The following is a 20,174-nucleotide window of genomic DNA, read 5'->3' on the forward strand; positions in this document are numbered from 1 at the left end:
GCCCGGCTTATACCCAAATATTTTCTATGCTGAAGAGATAGTTTTTTATCCTGAGAGGCTTAAGTTTTGTTTTTGATTTTGACGTAGTACCATAAATAGCCAGTCTACTGATAGAAATTTTACTTCATGAACTACAGTTTTAGATTTTTCACTTAAAATAATAACTTGCTCTCTGAAGTTGACATCTTGAACTTACTATTAACAGAATGATTTTTGCAGGGAGTGACTTATGAGATGATAGGTTTTCTTTTGCATTACGGTACAAAAATCACTCATCCAAATATATAGCCATTTTTTCAAATATCCACAGAGGTGTTAAAAGTATTTTTACCCTTGGAAATCCTGATGGGATAGTTAAAAAATACAAGCAGCTTTATTTGTATCTGCTGAATATGTGTGTTTTCTGTGCTATATCAATCATAACCACTCAGGAGGCCTGAAGCTTTAAGTCTGCCATGGAGAAAAACTCATGTTTCTGCCTTGGCCCACAGAGGAGGCAATTTCTGCCAATCTCAGTATGACAAGGAATGTTCCCACCCAAAAGGCCAATAGCACCTTCCTTGACAAATATGGTGGGTCTCAAAAGGCTGAAGGAGGAGCTTCTGTTGCTCCTTCTGCCCACACACCACCTCTTAGGAGGAGGCTGGTTACTGACAGAATAGCAAGGACCCTCATCACCCTCTCTTTGCTGAATTCCTGTTCTATTCTTGAGCCACCAGGCTAGGACCTCTGCATAGAATAGAACTCACCATTCTATCATCTCTTTCTGCAGCCTCAGGTCTGAGTCATGTTATCCCATCAAGCTCTTACAGAAGCCTGTATTATAGCTTAATGGGCCCTTTAAAAAATCTATTCATGAAACTCACATTTTGTTTCCCATTTAGTTACTGATGCCATTGATCCCATATCTTTTCATTATCAGTCTGAGATGTGAAGAAGAGGGCTGAGTGGTGGGATTTATTTTTACTTCTAATTTTAAAGAATACTAAAAATACTTCTCAAATTACCATTTTTAATTGTTTTTCTTGCTGCTAAAAAGCCAAAGCCAAAAGCAAAAACTATCAATCATCCATTCGAAGACCAGAGTTTGGTCTTTGAAGTTAACAAATACTGTATGGGTGAAGGTGAAAATCATTTTGTTTGCTGAATTATCAATCTGTCTCAACACAAAAAGAAGGAAGACTATACAATCCTTTTAAATGCTTCTTTTATTTCATTGGTTGTACATTGGGTGAGTGAACTGAATATTACAACCAAAACATAGTATTGATACAAATTAGACTCCTGTTTACACTGTAAGGTAATGAATGAGGGAATTCTTTAAGTGTTACAGAAAGATTTAGTAGAAATGTTACCAGTGGTATGGCTGAAAGAGTATTTCGGTGAAGTGCTGTTATATCCTGAAAACCAAGAGTGAAATGTAGTTCCCATACAAGTGGAGAGTTAGTCTCTTAACTACAGTATTTGTTGAATTGATATCTTCATGTCTTGGATATTGGTGATTTTTGTTTTTTAATTAAACAAAGCATTTAAGATTTATTCCTCATAGTCAGACTTCTGAATATAAACAAACTTTTGGCAAATAATATTTATACAGAAAAATAGTTTTAGATCCTCTCAAATCCCAGAATTATTCTATAAAATTACATTATAAATAAATAAAAAGCAAAATCTGTTGTACATATATTTGTACATCTATGCATTTGCCTTGCCTCCTCCTTATTGTAAATGGCATATTTATGACTCTCTTTGCATATTGTAATCACAATTCTGGAAAATGGATATCATAGTAAAAAATACAGTCTTCTATATTTGCTTGGGGTTACAGGTGATGTTTTTGATGCTCCATTATTAAAGGGCTGAAAATAGTTGTGTGCTAATAATTTTAAAAATCAAAATCATGAAACAAAAGAAAAAAAGAAAGACAATGTTACAACAATTAATCTACAAAAATATTTCAGTGATTCCCATAATTTACCTTTTAGTAATGTATACTATGTTTTCAATGAGTTTAAATGAATTAACAAAGAAAAAAACAGAAAAAAGAAAACAAGTTTGAATGTTTTAGGCAAGTTGTAGCGTAACTACATTGTTATAGTTGAGAAAATTACAAATATCAATAATACATAAAGATGAAACTACCAAAGTAATACAAGTTAGATACAATACTTTTCCACAAATTAAAACAAATGCAACGATACAAGCACTATGTAAGAATACACTTAGCATGTGACTTTCTTTTAGATAGGGTTATCAGATCTACGATATAAGATAAATAGATAGTAATTCGACTTTGACCAACATGAATTAAAATGCAGATTTCTTTTTTTCCTCAAACAAATAATGATATGGTTGGTGCATCTAGTTTTCAGAACAGGCGATGATCCCAAATTTAAAATATTTTACATTCAATCTCAAAAGTCAAAATACTTCAATCACTAATATGTTCACAAAGAAAATGGATGTTTGAAACAATTACACATAATATTCATTTATAACAGCTGTTTTGTTTTTTAAACAATAATTTAAAAACTATGTAGATACTGTATAGGCTATGTGCAACATATAAAATGTGAAATATGAAATATTTGGTACGATAGTACTTAAAATAAACTTTAAAACAAACTTTCTGAACAAAATTTAATTGTATCGCTATTACCTTGAAGATCAACCAAGTATTTAAAAAAGTAAACAACATTAAAATATGTTTCATCCATATATAGTATATATATGTATGTGTATATATAATATGTATGTACTTGTATTAAAGTTTTTTATACTTTTGAGACATAAAATATGCTTTAAGGTGAAAGAATTAAAAGAACTATTGTTTTCCATGCTGTAGTCAGTTACAACCCTTTAATCCAACTTTTGAAATGCAAAACAGTAATGGATTTTTAAAAAAGTGAAACTATCTACTTTTTGTTTACATAGTAATTTAGATTAAAGTCACAGTCAAATTTGCAGTGACTAAACTCAAACTTACTTAAATTAGAATATTATACAGATCTCCTCACCTACAGCTTCCTTGTTTGACTAGGTTTTTAGTTAAGAAAAGTTATTCTGTAACAGGCAACCGGATGGTGAGTTTGAAAGACTAATCTCTTAGATTAGACTGTTGGCATGGGCCTCTCATTCTTGTCAAGCTGGATGAAGTCTGGCAAAATCTAGGCACTTCTACAAAGTCTCTCTTATAAAACAACTTTAAAAATATACTTGTAAAATAATACCTTCAAGACTTTGTTTGGTGGGGTATGAAGCTCATACCGTGCAAAGTTTTTTTCAATCTATTTAATGTTAATCTAGAATCACATGATTCAACGTGGCATCTCCAGGCAAACCAAACACCACACTTTGATGTGTCCCCAGTACTTGTGCTTGAATTTCCATTCAAATTTTAGACCTGCAGGACAGGTATCAGTTTTACTTCACCTCTCATCTTTGCTGCAGCATTTATATTGTCAAGAAGTGAAACATACCCTTTGATCCAGTGGGTAAATGACATGACAGTAATTAGAGCTAGAATCGAACCTGCCCTTGGAATATGTTTCTTTTTTAACTAATGCTAATTGTTTATTGCTAAATTTGAAATATTCTGAATCGAAATGAGTAAACTGGCTGGACTTTCTGCATCAGCTATAGTTATGGAGATAAGACAATATTCCTAGGACAGAAACTATGTTTAGAAACCCTTTAAAAGTAAACTTTATCCTTTATGTCTTTAAACATCACAGCTGGTCTCAGGTAGTTAACTATCTTAGGTTGGAATATACTAAGCATACCATATTTAATACTCATATATGAGATAGCAGCACTAGCTTCTTAGAGTTGTGGTCTGTCCAGAAGAACTACATCTTTATTTAGCATGCAGTTTGTGGCAATTCTATTGAGGAGGAAACAGGATAGTATGTACAGTAACAATGTTTAGTTATTCTCAATGCAGATTCTTGGCATTCCATTCCGTTTCTGCTGATTATTTCAGAATTATCTGTTAAAGAGAAAGACAAGCATGATTTAGGTATCCTTCTGGGCGGAAAAATGAGTTTAAGTTTTACTCTTCAAAAATAGACATTTGAAAATCAGAGTTTTCTTCAATCTCTCATTATTTTGATGCAATTATAAATCTGCACAATACCCGCCCTTCATGCTGAAAAACTTTACACTTAACCACTTCTGCTATGTGGCCACTATAAAGAATGATGATTCAAATGCACAGTACCTTCTGGAAAACTGTGGCAGCATACAGAGAGGCATGCATATTTAGACCACAATTTCTTTTTAAAATTTTTGCTTTATAGCTCTTTATTATACATTCACATTATTGTCCAGTTAATATTTGCTACGGTGATCAGAAAGTCTAATCAGAGAATTTGTTTGTACTGAAAAGTCATTTGTAAGGCTTAAATATAAATATTTCAAAATCTATAATAAATCAGATATTATTTATCTATTAACTTGCATTTGTAATTCAAAAATGTATTCCCATCAAAAGTAATTTTGTTCCCAACACATAATGACAAGCAATTTCAAATTCAAGGTATATTTAAATGTCACATATCAAAGAGTAAAAGGGATAACAGTCTAATAAGGCCGTTAAAAAGTTCTTAATACATCCAAAAGCACAGCTAAAGCACAGATAAATGTAAACTATTAAGTGCAAGCTGTGGTCCCTTGAGTCTGATCTCTAAGTTCATTTCCAGCTCCATACCTTTGCAAAGGAGAGGGAATTTGGCCCGTGTGGTCCAATCCATTAAATGTCAAGGTTAAAAACCAAGTTTTTAACACACCCTAACAAAACTATTTAATCCTTTCTAATACTTTGACCAAATTTTGTGTAATTAATAAGCAAAGCGTTTATTCATTAAACAAGAGTCTGTTAGGAAATAACTGGTAAAATTTGTTTATAATGAGAGTCAGCTAATACTTCTGCACACTAGGATTCAATTCCCAACAAAAGCCTTATTTTCCCAAGCATACTGTATTATCCTGTTATGTTAGAATTTCTCCACATGAATATTTTTTCCCTTTAACTGAGTGCTCCTGTACTTTATATGCAACAATTTTAGTATATGCAAATAGTTCCTCCCATGAATAAACATGAGTATTCTTTATTTTATTGAAACAGACAGATGTGTATACAATTCCTAAAAATAGAGAAAGAACTAATTTACATTAAATATTTATAGTAAATGGAAACTTAAAACTTCGGATAAGGTCATTCTTTGATTCTTAAATATTCCTAGGAACGTAAAATTAACTGGGAAAAATAGCATTCCTTGTCTTGTGTGCTAATAGACATGAATAAAAATAATAAGATATTATTTTATATGTAAACACAGCATCTAGTCTTTGAATACTATTATCTTTGAATATTATCATTGCCAATAGGTAATATTCAAATTTTCTAGATTTAGATATTTATTAAATAGAAATTTTTTTATTTCATCCCTTAGTTTCAAGCCTATCGGTAAGTTTTCCAAATAAGAATGTACCCTAGTCCATCAAATCATGTCTGATTTTTCTTTTTCTTTTACTTTAGAAAAAAAACTTCCTAAAATAACTCTGGGAAAAAAATTGCATTTTCTTTATTTCCTTTGTTTCTTTTTTTTTTTTTTTTTTTTGAGACAGGGTCTCCCTCTGTTGCCCAGTTTGGAATGCAGTGGTATAATCGCAGCTCATTGCAGCCTTGAATTCCTGGCCTCAAGCGATCCTCCCACTTTAGCCTCCTGAGTAGCTGGGACTACAACCATGCACCACCATGCCTGCCTAATTTCCATTTTTATTTTTGTAGAGATGGGGTCTTCCTGTGTTGCCCTGGCTTGTCTCAAACTCCTAGGCTTAAGAAATCCTTCCACCTCAGACTCCCAAAGTGCTGGATTATAGGCATGAGCCACTGTACCCAGCCAGTTTCTTAAATTGATATATAATAATATGTATTTTAGAATGCATTTAGATTCTTGCTTATTTGCTGAAATTAAAATGCTATAAAGAATGAAATTCCTAACCATCTGGAAAAGAAGTATTCTATGAAAAGCATAGCAATGGCAAATTAGAATGGGCAAACATGGGTTATGGAAGTTACTTACGGCAAGGCTTTGAACTTGTATTTGACGAAGAGACATAAATGACCACTGAAATTTAATTGGACTGTATATCAGTCTTGCAGCTAACTAAAGCATAAACTAGTCTCACCCAGACTGCACTTCCTCTCTGCCCCAGTCTACTCATGAGCTATTATATGAATAAAGACATCAATAAAAATGAGCCCTGGGACTACTGAACTCTCAACTGTGACTGCTGCCTGGCATCTAGGCCAGAAAACTCCGGCCATCCCCTGGTCTTTGTCTTTGGCTGTCATGTGGTATAAAAAATGAATCACACTGTTGGCATCTGTGAACTTCCAGAGGTTCAACAGATTTAATCTTAGAAGGTGGGAAAGCTTTGGGTGTTTTTCCTTATAGGTTCCATTTTTGGGTGGCAGCATTTTTCTTGGAAATATCTTTTGATTATTAACTTTTTTTTCCTGAGAAATATAGCTTGCTGATACAGTCTGTATTATCTGTACTCTGGGGTGAAATACACCCTGGAGATACAGACAGAACAGGGATACAGATCAAGAACAGTTATCAACTGAGGGCCTGTCATATCACTAGCAACCATCTGATTGCACTTCTGTTGTTAGGAGGCACAGGACCTTACAGGCCCGAGAGCCCCAGGGGAGTGTGAGACAGATCTAGCTGGAAGACCACCCACAGGACAAGAGGAAAGTGGAGAGCCAAGTGTGTGTGCTTGTGGGGACTAGCGGGAGGGAGAGGAGAAGCTACTTTGAGGGAAAGAGGAACCTTTTGTCTACTTTTTAACATGGCTTTTCTTTATTCAGATTATATGTTGATTTAGCACTAAACAAACATAATTTAAAATCAGATGAATAGATACATTGTGTGTGCTTTCCTGTTACCTCTTTTCAGAGATTTTCTCCCATACCAATGATATATATATATTTAAACTTTTTCCATCTTTATTGTAGTTTTGTGGCCAGGAGGATCAAAACCTTCATGGAGTGCCTGAATATTTCATTACAGGTAAGAAACATACCTTCTTAAAATATCAGGCTTATATGTGGCCCTGGCACATGGGCTACACATCTGATGTGGATCAACCTTAATTTTGAACTTCTCCATTTCTTAAAATGTTAATTAAAATACAGTTCACCAAAGTGAGCTCAACAGACCAACTGTCCATCACTTCTTTCCTGCCCTGCATTTGGTCAAAGCTGAGGCTGGTGCCCAAAGTTCCCTACTCAACCTCCAACACACAGCACCCCATGCTGTCTTGAAAGGGAAGTGGAAAACTCATAGGGTCTGCCAGGGTATGCGTAAGTCAGAGAAACAGCCACCACGTTGGGTCTCCTGCCAGTCTCCTCTCTGAAGTACTCTTGTTTTTGTTTGAATTTTAAGATATATCCCCTTGATTTTCAGGAGGCTCTGAGAATTTACAAGCTAGAGTCTTACAAGCTAGGTCAGTATTGTGATCATATTTTGCAGACATGGAAAAGCTGACGTGCATAGTTTTAACTGGCTTGCACAATGTACAAAGTGCCTGCACAAACCAGCATGAGTTTGGAGATGTCACTCTGCTCATTGGTGAAGGCATCCCCTCCAGGGCATGGGGACAGTCTGAGATAGAGCGAGGGGACGCAGAGGTTCCAAAGAGCATGGCTGTGCCTCATGGTGCCTGCTTCAGAGGGTGCTTAGAAGAACCCCTGTGAACTTGGGAATCAGGGGAAGGCGAGGCCCTGGGGTGGAACCTACAGCAAATGCACTTGGAGCTTTAGAGGGGAGACAGTGAGACTGTCTGGAGGGGCTAGATGGGTGGAAATTGCTGGGGGACTGTGAGGCTGCTGGGCCTCTCATTCAGGGCATCCTTGCCTGGGTGGTCAACCACATCCTGCCCCAGGGCTCCTCCAGATGGATGCTGCAAATGTGTCTGCTTATAGCAACAGAACACCCTACCGCACCACAGTGCCACTGCCTCAGCTGCTGAGAAATCTTGGCAAACTATGATGGTAGGAAAGAAATCAAAGATATTCAACAAGCTATATTTCTATTTGTCTCCCTGGGAGACTATTGCCTCAAGTAAGTAGTGTTTTATATAACAAAGCACCATGACAGGAGAAGGAAGTTAAATTATTAAATAAGATTCTAGCTAATCTAGTATGGCAAATCAAAATTATGAACTGCGAGCATTATTTTCAATTCCTTTTTCCACTAAAAGGAGAACAGACAAAAATAAGAATAGCTGATGCCTACAGTATCTGTGATTCTATTTTTAAGACAAAGATACTCAAATCATGAGTACTTTTCTAAATCTTCAGTGGCCCCTCTGGTTGGAACAAGAGTATCTCTGATGCAAAAATATCAGCTGGCTACAATAGAGTCTGCTTATCAGTAAGGAAAGGAAATCACATTAAGTGAATTAAACTGTCTCCCCTAGGTGGTTGGATTTAAGAATCTGATGATTCTGCTCAATATACATTCTCAAGTTACCCCAATGTGAATCCAGTACCTGATTAGTTTCATATTTACTTGTTGAAGACAAAGCATGAATGGCTTCAAAAGCATCAAATGGGTTATTTTTCTATCAAATATGTTATGAGCAGCCATTTAATAATTACAATGTCCTCAGTGAATTGCCTGCTATTGACTCACAGTGCAGTGGTAGCCAAGCTTACTAAAAAGTGGACCAGATTAGGTACTGTCTAATACTAAGCCTCCTGGGGCCAGGCAGGAAAGGTATGTAAGTGAATAGGCCAAGTCGAGGGTGTGGCAATAGCTACTCAGCCCCGGCCAAGTGCTACCTGCAGAAACATGGGCTCCATATTACTTGACCTTTTCATTTTCCAAAAGAAGCTAGAAATTCAGCAATGAATTCACATCACAGAAAACAACCCTGTGTGGATCATATATATCTTTGGGCTAAATTCAGCTAAGAGCTGCTGGTTTGTGTCCTCATCAGCTTTACTTTCTTGAAGGCAATATCCACTATGTTCACTAAGCCTGCATGGCTTCCTGAGCTGGCATCAGCCAAGGCTACAGGCAACATCATGGCAGCCAGCAGTGGTAAGAGTGAGACCAGGAGAGCAGGTCTACAGGAGAGTTAGTCCTACAACTTTCAGACATCTGGCTTTCGCCCAAAGAAAGAGAGTACATGACCAACAAGGCACCCTCTACCTAAAAAGAAAATAGCAACCCTCCCTTGACTGAGTCATCAGTTATGAAACATGCATGTTTTCTTGTCTCTGCCATGTGATGATGGATTTAGGCTGAGCCATCCGTACCTGTCACTCATGGTGTGCGCTCAAAAAAGAGCTGAACAGGGTGAGAAACACACTTGGTTCAAAGCAAATAGTCTCTGCAGAGACTGAAACACTGAACTTGAACTAATCAGCACCATGAACTTAACAGCTGAACTAACCAGTCCTCATGCAGAAGGGTGCAAGAGAAGACAAATCAATGTAGGATTTCCTTAGTATTTCAGAGGTACCAAGTATTAATACATTCTGAGTTTTCTGCCTTGAGGTTGATCTCCAGGAATTGTACGTATGTATAACTTTGGAAACTGTGGGCCTCTAGATGACTTCTAGAAGTGTTTATACTTCTTATGTAAAAGGGCTCATTTCAAAGATTCAAGGATGCCAGATGAGTTATTTTTTAAAATGATAGCTCAATATTAAATTTGGTAAGAACTGTTCCTGCCCTGCTTAATTGATAGGAAAACATTCCAGTGAAAATGCTAAGAATTTCCATGTATGCAAGTCATCAAGCAATTAGAAAAGAGAAATAATGGATGTTTTGGTTCAGTCTTCCCGTGAATAGCCATTAGGACTGTCTTTGTAATGGTGAGTTTGGATGGCGTAGATAAAAAATACCTTATAACATATTTGTGCAGCCTTGCTAAACTACTAAGGAATCTCAATGCGTCTTGATGTCACTAACATGGAATCTCAAGTGGCTACTTCCAAGCAGGGATGGTGCACTAACTGGGTCCACAGCCAAACCAAGCTCTTTAAGGACAGGGGGACTGTCTCGTTCATCTTTATAGCCCTAGTGTCTAGGATAGGGCTGGGAATTTATTAATTGTTGCTTGCATGGATGGCTAAATAAATTGAAGTCATTGAAGACACAGTGCCACAATGCTGGCATCAACAGAAGACCACCAGACCATTCATGGAAGAAACAGGAATGGGGCAGAAAAAGAACCCTTTGGACAAGATGTGTCATCTGTGCACCTTTTTAGGGTAGTTAAGGACTCAGAAATATCTAAGAGAAATAAACATCCCTCCCCATTCTCCCATTCTCCCTACTCCCCATTATAGATAAAGGGGAAAATATTCCAGGCTGGGGGCAGAATCACTCACAGAGAAGGGAAATACGGCAGATAAAAATTCACCTAAAGAAACCTTCTAGACTTGGTAGGTTTCTTAGAAATCTTTTGCCATGGTTACAAGGCCCTGTTTCCCCAGAAGGCAGTTAAAGATATTAATAATATTTCACTGCCTCTTTAAACAAAATTTATTATTAATTTAAAAATAGGCAATTAAGTGGCATTTCCTAAAAATAGGGCTAAGCTAAGGAGGCTCGCACGTTGCTCACTCTCCTAGTCTGTGTTTCTTCATCCACAGTTTTCTTCTGATTCTGTCCCACAAGTTCCATCTTCCCACTCTCTGTTAGCATTGCGTTCTCCTTCAGTCTCTGCCCCATTTAATATTCTCTCCACCTTTTCCCCACTGCCCCACACCTCTTCTCCACGGCAGCCATGACTGTCTGAAATGCCCTGATCTTGCCTGAGAGGCTACACTTGTGAGATCTTTCAGCTGAAGCAAACTGCACAGAGGCAAAGGGACATGTGTACATTTTTGACTCCAATATAATTCAGTACTTAATCACAGTATGGATTACTGAAGTCAAAAGCAAGTGTCTTAGTCTCTTAGTGAATATATGGTATCAGATAAAAAAGTAATTAAAGCAATTATACATGTTAACAAATGTACACTTTCAAGAACTTTCTTTGGCCTATTTCATGACTATAAAATTTTAAATATAGGCCGGGTGCAGTGGCTCATGCTTGTAATCCCAGCACTTTGGGAGGCGTAGGTGGACAGATCACTTGAGGTCAGGAGTTCGAGACCAGCCTGGCCAACGTGGTGAAACTCCATCTCTACTAAAAATACAAAAATTAGTTGGGTGTGGTGGCGCATGCCTGTAATCCCAGCTACTTGGGTGGTTGAGGCAGGAGAATCACTTGAACCTGGGAGGTGGAGGTTGCAGTGAGCCGAGATTGTGCCACCACACTCCAGCCTGGGCAATAGGACGAGACTCCCTCTCAAAAAAAAAAAAATTATATAAAAAGCTCAGAGACCATCAGTAGTATATGAAAAGACACTTAAAAATAGTCTGATTCATTATTCTGGGGGAATATTGTTCAGAGGTCAGGCAGTGTCATGCCATATTTGACTTATTTTCAAAATGTAGTTTTATTTGCACAGAAAAGGCATACACTGAGGTCCTGGGGAAAAATTCTCAACTATGACAATCAGCTTTACTCTGGAGAAGAGCACACTGAGGTTGTGATGTCCATAATATTTCGTAGCACCTTCAAGAGGAGTTTTGCCAGAATTATTGTTTTGTCCTCTGCTGTTTAGTAGAAAGTTTATTTTTTATTTTTTTTTTTTTTTGAGACGGAGTCTCACTCTGTCACCCAGGCTGGAGTGCAGTGGTGCAATCTTGGCTCACTGCAAGCTCTGCCTCCTGGGTTCACGCCATTCTCCTGCCTCAGCCTCTCCGACTAGCTGGGACTACAGGCGCCCACCACCACGCCCGGCTAATTTTTTGTATTTTTAGTAGAGACGGGGTTTCACCGTGGTCTCGATCTCCTGACCTCGTGATCCGCCCGCCCCGGCCTCCCAAAGTGCTGGGATTACAAGCATGAGCCACCGCACCCGGCCTAGTAGAAAGTTTATATTCAAAGTTCTAATTCCCCTAGTTTCAATGATACTTTTTGTGGATGACTCATTTCTGTCCAATATTTTCCACTTGATTATATTTCAACAAAATATTTTTAGATATACTAAAGAAAAATTGTCATTTAAAACTATTAATAATTGAGGTTTTACATGAAAAGCAATAATAGTGTCCTCGCTGAAGATTACTGACCAGGGTTCACATTGACAACTTAGAGTATCTGGATAAAATTCATAAACAGGAATGCTCAACTTTGAATAAGATTCTGCTCTTTGCATGAGTCCATGTCACATGTGGAAACATCTAGGTTCTTAGGAGTATTGCAGTTAGGCTTTGATTATAATCCCCTCCCTGACTCCAGACAGTATCCTTCAATCCTAGCTTCCCTGGGGGAGTTCTGAGGATCATTTCTGTGGCTCTCGTGCTGAGATGGGAATCTTGTCCTCAGACCATCTAACAACCCACAGGTCATCCAAGAGTGAACACTTTTCTTCTCCTATATGATATAAATGAGGAGGAAGGTAAAGAGGCATGAGAAGGAGACTTTTCTTTCCTGGCCCTTTCCGCTGGTGTTCTAGAAGTGTTTTAAACAAAGACATATTCAAGAGCACTGTGTATTTATTCAGAAGGAGGGGAGTTATGCGACTGTGTTTCCTCAGCAGGTGCCAGAAAAGGTAAAATCAAAACAAAACCTTAGATTGGAAGGACTGCATGATAGCCAGGAAAAAAAAAAAAGTGAAACCCTGTCTCTACAAAAAATATAAAAAAATTAGCCGGGCATAGCCCAAGTGAGGCTAAGGCAGGAGAATCACTTGAACCCAGGAGGCGGAGGCTGTGGTGAGCCAAGATCGCGCCACTGCACTCCAGCCTGGGTGACAGAGTGAGACCCCCTTTTCAAAAAAAAAAAAGTAATTGGCAGATGAAAACCATGGCATCAGGAGAAATGGGGAAGAAGGTGGCGTGAATGGGTCTGGTGGCTACCCAGAAGTAGGTCCCAGATTTTATCTTCCTATCCTTACCCAACATTCGTGATTCCACACCATACTTCTGATTCCTACTCCACAGGCCTTCCCTGGATGACATTCTAGTCATGGAATTCACCAGGGATCATGGCTCCTTCAGCAGGTGGAGGAGGTGAAAGAATTTTCTGTTTTCTGTTGCATGGACATCTGGGGGTTTGGTGATCTCTTTCTTGAATCCCAAAGATATAGCAACATCATAGACATGAGTGGCATTTGGCCTGGGCCATGCTTTAGCACTGTGTTACTTATAAACAATGCCACAAGCTAAATAAAATGGTTGTAGGCCAGCCCAGAGATCTAACCACCAAGTCCATGGCTGTCTCTGTAGGAGAACTGAGTTCCAAACCAAATGACAAAGGTAATTTTGAATATGTTTAAAATTAGGGACTGTATGTGTACTAAAGCAGGATAAATTCCTCTACTAAATCAAGAAAAAATATATAATATGTGAGACACACTAAGAAAATATTTTAAAGTGTTTAAAATATTTACAGTAAGATGTGTAGGAAGTGAGGCTCTCTGAGATTAAATAGGCTGCTTCATTGAAGATGACTCCTGGACATAAAGTAGAATCTGAGAAAACATTTTTATACCTTTAAAAATCAGCACTGTTTTCACTGCTGTATTCCCAAGGTAGGTCTTAATATTATGTAACATAATATGTAGTATATGTAATATGCAGACAATATGTTACATAATATTAATTAATATAATATGTAACATAATATTAAGACCTACCTTATTGTATACATTGAAAATATTTTCCTAATGTATCTATTTTTGTTCATGGTTATTGTTGATATAAGTATATCTGGAATATTTTAAAGAACAGGAACTGGCAACTCAGGAGTGAAAAATAAAAATTTAATAAACATGAAAGTTAAAAAAATTAAAGCAACAAGGGAATTCCAAAAAAATTCATTTATGCAGCAACAGAAAAGAAATTTCAAAAGCATTCATATATGATATGGGTTTTTTTCAAAATGAGGTTTTGCTCCCAGTAATAAATTGAAGATTCAGGTCAACAAAAATCACAGAAACAAGATCTTGTTGGATTTAACATAAAATGTCCAATCCTGCTCAATGCCCTGCTTTTGTATCCGTTACCATTATGTTGGACTTAGAATCCTGGGCACATTTTGGCCACAGTACCCATTTTAACAGTGGAGTAGAATGTGTAATTTAGCCTGCTAAGAATTGGCTTTTAAGGCATCAAAGGGAGAAAAGCAACCAAATGCTAAAATGCAGTAAAAGGAACAGTAAGATTAATGTAATGTACCGGACTTGGACGTGTGTCTTTGTGTATTGTCATCATCTTACATATTTCTCAAACTGGTGGGATGATGCTGCCATATAACAAATTTTCCAGCAAAAAATTAGGTTTTTTTTCTTTTTAGTTCTTTGCCTGTGTGTGTGTGTGTGTGTGTGTGTGTGTGTGTGTCAGAGAGAGGGAGAGAGAAAGAGAGGGAGGTTAACAAAAACCACTCAGTTGTGTGTAAAATCTAGATGCAAAGGAAAAATAAAAAAGAGTACTGGAGGGGATTTCAGGAGGCTTGTCTGTGCCACCAGTCAGATTTGTGCCCTTTCGAGCCTTAGTTTCTCACTTGGCTTGTATCACCCTGGCACCTCTGCAGTGCGGTGAGTAGTTAAGCCAGGTCACCATCTGCCCTCCCCAGTAAGCCCTCAGGAAGTGCCAAAATAGCCAATCATTGGCAAAATGGAAACCAAAGGAGGAAAATGTTTAAAGAAGGAGGAGAGCTCCCACATTCTCTTTTATTTCTTTATTACTAACCATCCCCCATTAAAGCTCAGTGGTGAGGCCCATTCTTTCAGCATCACCATTTACTTTCTGAGATGACCCTTCTCATATAAGGACTCTGACTGTAATTATTTGTACATTTGTGTATCGCCTGTCCCCCTCATCATGTAAGACCCATGAGAGCAGGAACTACTGCTTTCATTGCTGTATTCCCACAATTCTGAACTGTACATGGCTCAAGGTGGGTGTGGTTTTTTTTGTTTGTTTGTTTTTGCCAGAGTCTTGCTCTGTTGCCCAGGCTGGAGTGCAAAGGCTCAATCTTGGCTCACTGCAACCTCCGCCTCCCAGGTCCAAGTGATTCTCCTGCCTTGGCCTCCTGAGTAGCTGGGATTACAGGTGCCCACCACCACACCTGGCCAATTTTTGTATTTTCAGTAGAGATGGGGTTTCACCATGTTGGCCAGGCTGGTCTCAAATTCCTGATCTCATGTAATCTGCCCACCTCAGCCTCCCAAAAAGTGTTGGAATTACAGGCGTCAGCCGCTGCGCCCAGCTCAGGGTGGATTCTTAGTGTACATTTGTTGAGAGAAGATATAAAGATATGTTGCCACAGACATGGTTTCATTTAGAAAGAATACATCTTTGCACTCAGTTCCTTGACTTATGAAAACAGAATTCTTAAAGGGAAACGTGGCAACCATAAGGAATTTTTAATGCAAAAAGAACCATTTTATACTATAAGATTTTATTAAACGAAAACGTAGGTCCAATCAGACATTGTCCTTGTCAATCCTTAATCCTTTCTTTGGAGAAACGACTACTCAGATCATTCCAAATAGAACCTGCCCCCATTAGAAAATAACTCCACATCCCCCTTTACTGCCAATCCTGAATCCCTTTCTCCTTCCATTCCTTCTTTCCCACCCTCCCACCCTTTCTGTTCTCCTTCCCATTTGGGGCTTCGCAGTGAGACTCCTGGCTCTTTCTGCTTGTATCTCTGAATCATCATTAAGATCCCCATTTGCTTCCTCATTTAGCTCTGTGGTTTCACTTACAACTAAATTAAACTTCTAGTTGTTCCCTTTACAGTTGATCCTGCAGGCTGCCTAAAATATTCATCCTCAACTAGTGTTGTTACGTTTACCTGAGATCAATTTGAAAGTGAGGTTCTGTGGGGATGGTGAAGAAAAATAGTATCTTTATTTTTAAATTATTATTGTTAAAAATTAAAAAGTAAGTCTCGATTGAGAGGACTCTTTTTGATAGACTCTTTTTGATAGACTCTTTTCAGGCAGAAGTTGTGTGCCAGGTTTCCCACCCTGGGAAGAGTGAATGGTGCCTTTTCTCAGTGCTTTCTAGCTCTGGTTCGCTGGACTGAAATTTGGATTCTCTTGCTATTCTCACCAAGCAACAATATTTTCACACCATTTCTGATACTGAGCTTGGACTTTAAAAAGTTTTTGCTTCTACTAAACTTTCTTCTCAACTAGTCAAAACTTTTCAAAGCAATAAACTCAGTAGTTTGGAGTTTTTCAGGAGAGTCATATGAAGAGGTTCATCCCAAGCCTACACTGACCATAGATTCCAATCTAATTCAAACATGGTGGGTTCACAAGAGAACAGGATTTGCAGGCACGCAAGCCTGAGGTCTACACATATCCAGTCACTTCCTACCTGCCTGAATCTTAAGCAAACTATTCTCTAAGATGTGCTCACATATGTAAAATGGATAAGAAACTTCACAGAGCTATGTTGAGTAGTAAAAGAAATAATGTATATACACATCTGATATGTAATAGTGGTTTTTGATAAATGTTGGTTCTCTTACCTTAGGCTATTGTTTTAGGATTCATAATCCTAAATATTTTTTTTTCAGTTTCTATTTAAATAGACATTCAAATAATACTATGGTTAACTTAAATATTACATGATATGTATGGCACCCCATATGTTGGAAATAAACTTGGTTTTGATGAGATTAAGATTCTTAAAAATGAGCACTTAATTCCTTTTCTGTATATGTATCTCCTGAACTGTCACTGATGATAAAGTATAAACTGAATTTTTCGGATTTTTCCTGAAAGTATTGACTGTCAATTCATGTTAATCATTTTTCAAACTAAAATATTTTATTACAAAAGCATCAACAGCCACCAGCTCATGATAATCAGTGTCCACTGCAGTAGGAAGTTGACATCCCATGAAGGGCAGCATTTCCCATTTAAAGTTAAACTTGGTTCAAACCCGGCTTCTAGGCTTAACGGGTATGTTACCATAGATAAGTTACTAAACATATTGTATTCTTAGTATTACTCATCTCTAGAGTGGGAATTAAAAATTGTTTCTAACTTATAGGGTTGGTGTGAGGATCAGATAATGTATTTAACAAGTGCTTGGTGGCAGTAAGCATATAATAAATGCCAGTGTTATTATATAGTAACATTTCAATTATTTTCAAGTAATGTTTCAATTAAGTAATATTATATAGTAATATTTCAATTATTTTCATTTCCTGGTCTAAGCCACAAAATGTGAATATGTTGATAAGGCATAGTGTTTATTAATAATTCTTAGATCAGTGTGCTTAGAGTAAATGACTCTCTATGGACACCTCTGTGCATCCAGTCTTGTCTAATAAACATCTGTCTTTCAAGCTCCAAGGCTTCATCTCTCTCCACGTAGGTTCCACATAAGCAGTGGAAAGATGGAGGGGACTTTCTAGTTCATGTTAAACCAATCAACCAACTGATCAAAGACTCCAACCCAACAACTCTTAAATACCTTTGTGCAAGGCAAAGGAATACAATGGAATTTTTCTTCTCATTCTTTAAACACTTCTTAGCTTTTCCTATTTTAACTTTTTTCCTTGTGCAAAGCCATTCTTAATGTTACAAGGTTCAGAGAAAAGCAAAGAAAAGAATATGAACAACAGGAATCAATTTAAGCAATTCCTTCGGTCCTAAATCCTCTGAACTAAAGTGGTTCTCTGGACCTTTTGCATATTTAAGTATCACAATGACAAATATTGAAAGAATGATTAATGGAACAGTTATGAAATTATTACTAGAAAAAATACTTGGATAAAATGAGAGAATTAGGTTTAACTTCTTCAAGTATCTTTTTGATTCCTCAAAAACTGTTCTAAATTGTAGGGAGGAAGCAAAGTTATTTTATTGAACAAAGTTCAAATAAATGTAGAGCCTGCATATTCAAGCTGAATTGCGGCTTGATGGAGGAGAAAGAGGACTAAGCACGTTAGGAGACTGAGTTTTATCCTAATCCCTTATGTAACCTTGACTAAGGTCAGTTAACCACTCTAGGTCCTTTTCCTCATTGGAAATATGAAATATTAGAAGCTTCAGGAAAGTTCTAAGTCTGGCTTTGCCACTTAATGTTATAGTATGATCTTGAGCAAGTTCTTCAGCTTTTCTAACTGGAGTTTCCTCATCGCTACAGAGGGGATCATAATGGTCCCATACAGGACATGATGGGTTTCAATGACATAATTCATACAAAAGGCTTAGCCCAGTGTCTGGCACATGGTGGGTTTTTTGTGAGGGTAGCTGAGTTATGTTTTCGCTGTCTGTATGCTCTGGAGCAGTTCAAGGCCCCTTACATGATCCTTTAAAGCGTTTTCTCAGGAAAGCAATGTGGTGAAAGGAAATAACATTGTTCTAGGCAGGACACGGGTGATCAGGTCCTGAGCCTGGCTCTCTTGCTATGTGTGTGAATTGGGTAAGCCACTTTGCCCATCTGGGCTTCTATTCCAATTTATAATGTAATTTGCATCATAATTTTTCTTTTTTATGTTTTGTAGAGGTATGGTATGATGGTGGAAAATCTGCTCCTATGACTTACTGCCTTTCATATCTATGATGTAATTGATGCTGGTCTCAAGTCAGACCTACAATGCCTGATGTGCCTGTGATTAGGGGAAAATGGGCAACATTCTACGATGATTGCCTTAAAGTTGCTGCTTCCAGAAATGCATTGCAGCAAGCAGTGAAGATTATAGGAAGTTCATTGACATGTGCTCTGAGATCTTTGAATACTCCAGAGCAAGCGGAGCAATGATAGAAATAATATAATTTGATCATCGAAAGTAAAACAAAGAGACTAAAAGCTCTAACATTTTGTACTTGATGCTAAAGCATGAATTCTAATTGCTAGATTAGCTATAGTTTGTCATAAACTGGTGTTAGAAAATGCCAGTCAACAAATTTGTCCTTTATAGTACAAATCAAAATGAAGGGGTGTAGACGAGAACCATCCTTTTTATGGTCAATGGGAGAGAGGTCTCATAGGAGCGTTATGTGACAGAGAGGAGAAAGGCAGTGAAATCCACAGACACCACAGAAGTCAGAGAACAGCCTCTGGGTGAGCAAAGGCAAGCCAGGGATCACGGAGCCTCTCTGAATTTCCCTGCTTCGGAATGATTCACCCTTTCCCCCTCAAATGTTCTCTTTTCTGTCTATCCCAATTTCATCACTTTGTCGATGAAGCAGCTTTCTCACCGGTTAGCTTGACTCGGGCTGGCTGTCCGTGCACACCTCTACCCATTCACTTTCAGTTGATTTGAGTTTCCAAGCCTCTCATGGAACCTGTCCTGTCCTGTTCTCATCCTGTGCTTTAAGGCCCTCCATAACCTGACCTCCTTCTGATCTACTCAGCTGCAATTTCTAGGACTGCCCCACCACATCCTCCTCTTCACGCTCTCTGGTGCCTCCCACTCACCCCACTCACTGGCTCACATGAGCCACAGTGTCCCTTCTTCTTTAGATCTGACACAATCACAACTGTTCTATCTGCTTCTATCATGAGATAAAGTCTGAGATGGATTCTGAAGTTCCTTTGTAAACCACACATGCTATCGAGGAAGAATGTTAAACAAGGAGAAAAGCATTGACTTCAAAGTCAGACGGATGTGAGGCCAAAGGCAGGCTCTGCTACCTACTGGAGCTGTGATCAAACATGTGACGTCTTCACATGTAAAACAGGGCAACAGAGTCCTGGTGGGTTTAACGTAATGGCGTGTGGAAAGCAGATGGCCGGTGCATGGGTAAGCATGGGCTCCCTTTTCTCTTTGCCCTACCTCATCTCCACCTCTTCAATTTCCAGCTGGTCATGGTGTCAGGAATAACCTCACCTGTCCCTTCTCTGTCTCATTCCTACACACCCCTCAGACCTATGACACTTCAGGGATGAGGCTGTGCCATGGCACTTACTTTCCAGGCGGCGACGTTTGCCTGCTGGACTTTGCGTTTTATGACATTCTCTGCTTGTTTCAGATCTCTTTGACTAGGCAGTGAGCTCCTAAGTATCGTTAGCATTTCCCCAACCTGGTGGCCTCTAGAGTGGTCAGCAGACCCAGCC

At 38.2% G+C, this 20,174-nt stretch overlaps 1 protein-coding gene across 11 annotated transcripts in view; it reads right to left on the bottom strand.

Moving 5' to 3' along the window:
* Positions 1-1,190: 1,190 nt before the first annotated feature.
* MBNL2 (muscleblind like splicing regulator 2) overlaps positions 1,191-20,174 on the bottom strand; it is a 172,976-nt gene continuing 153,992 nt past the window's right edge. For all 11 annotated transcript variants that reach the window (XM_032151136.2, XM_032151137.2, XM_032151134.2 and 8 more), the window contains one exon: positions 1,191-3,988. In XM_032151136.2, coding sequence (XP_032007027.1) covers positions 3,861-3,988 — 128 coding nt within the window. In that variant the 3' untranslated portion in view covers positions 1,191-3,860. The remainder of the gene's footprint in view (positions 3,989-20,174) is intronic.

The sequence above is a fragment of the Hylobates moloch genome, unplaced genomic scaffold (genome assembly GCF_009828535.3).
Source record: "Hylobates moloch isolate HMO894 unplaced genomic scaffold, HMol_V3 SCAFFOLD_4, whole genome shotgun sequence".
NCBI classification, from domain to species: Eukaryota; Metazoa; Chordata; class Mammalia; order Primates; family Hylobatidae; genus Hylobates; species Hylobates moloch.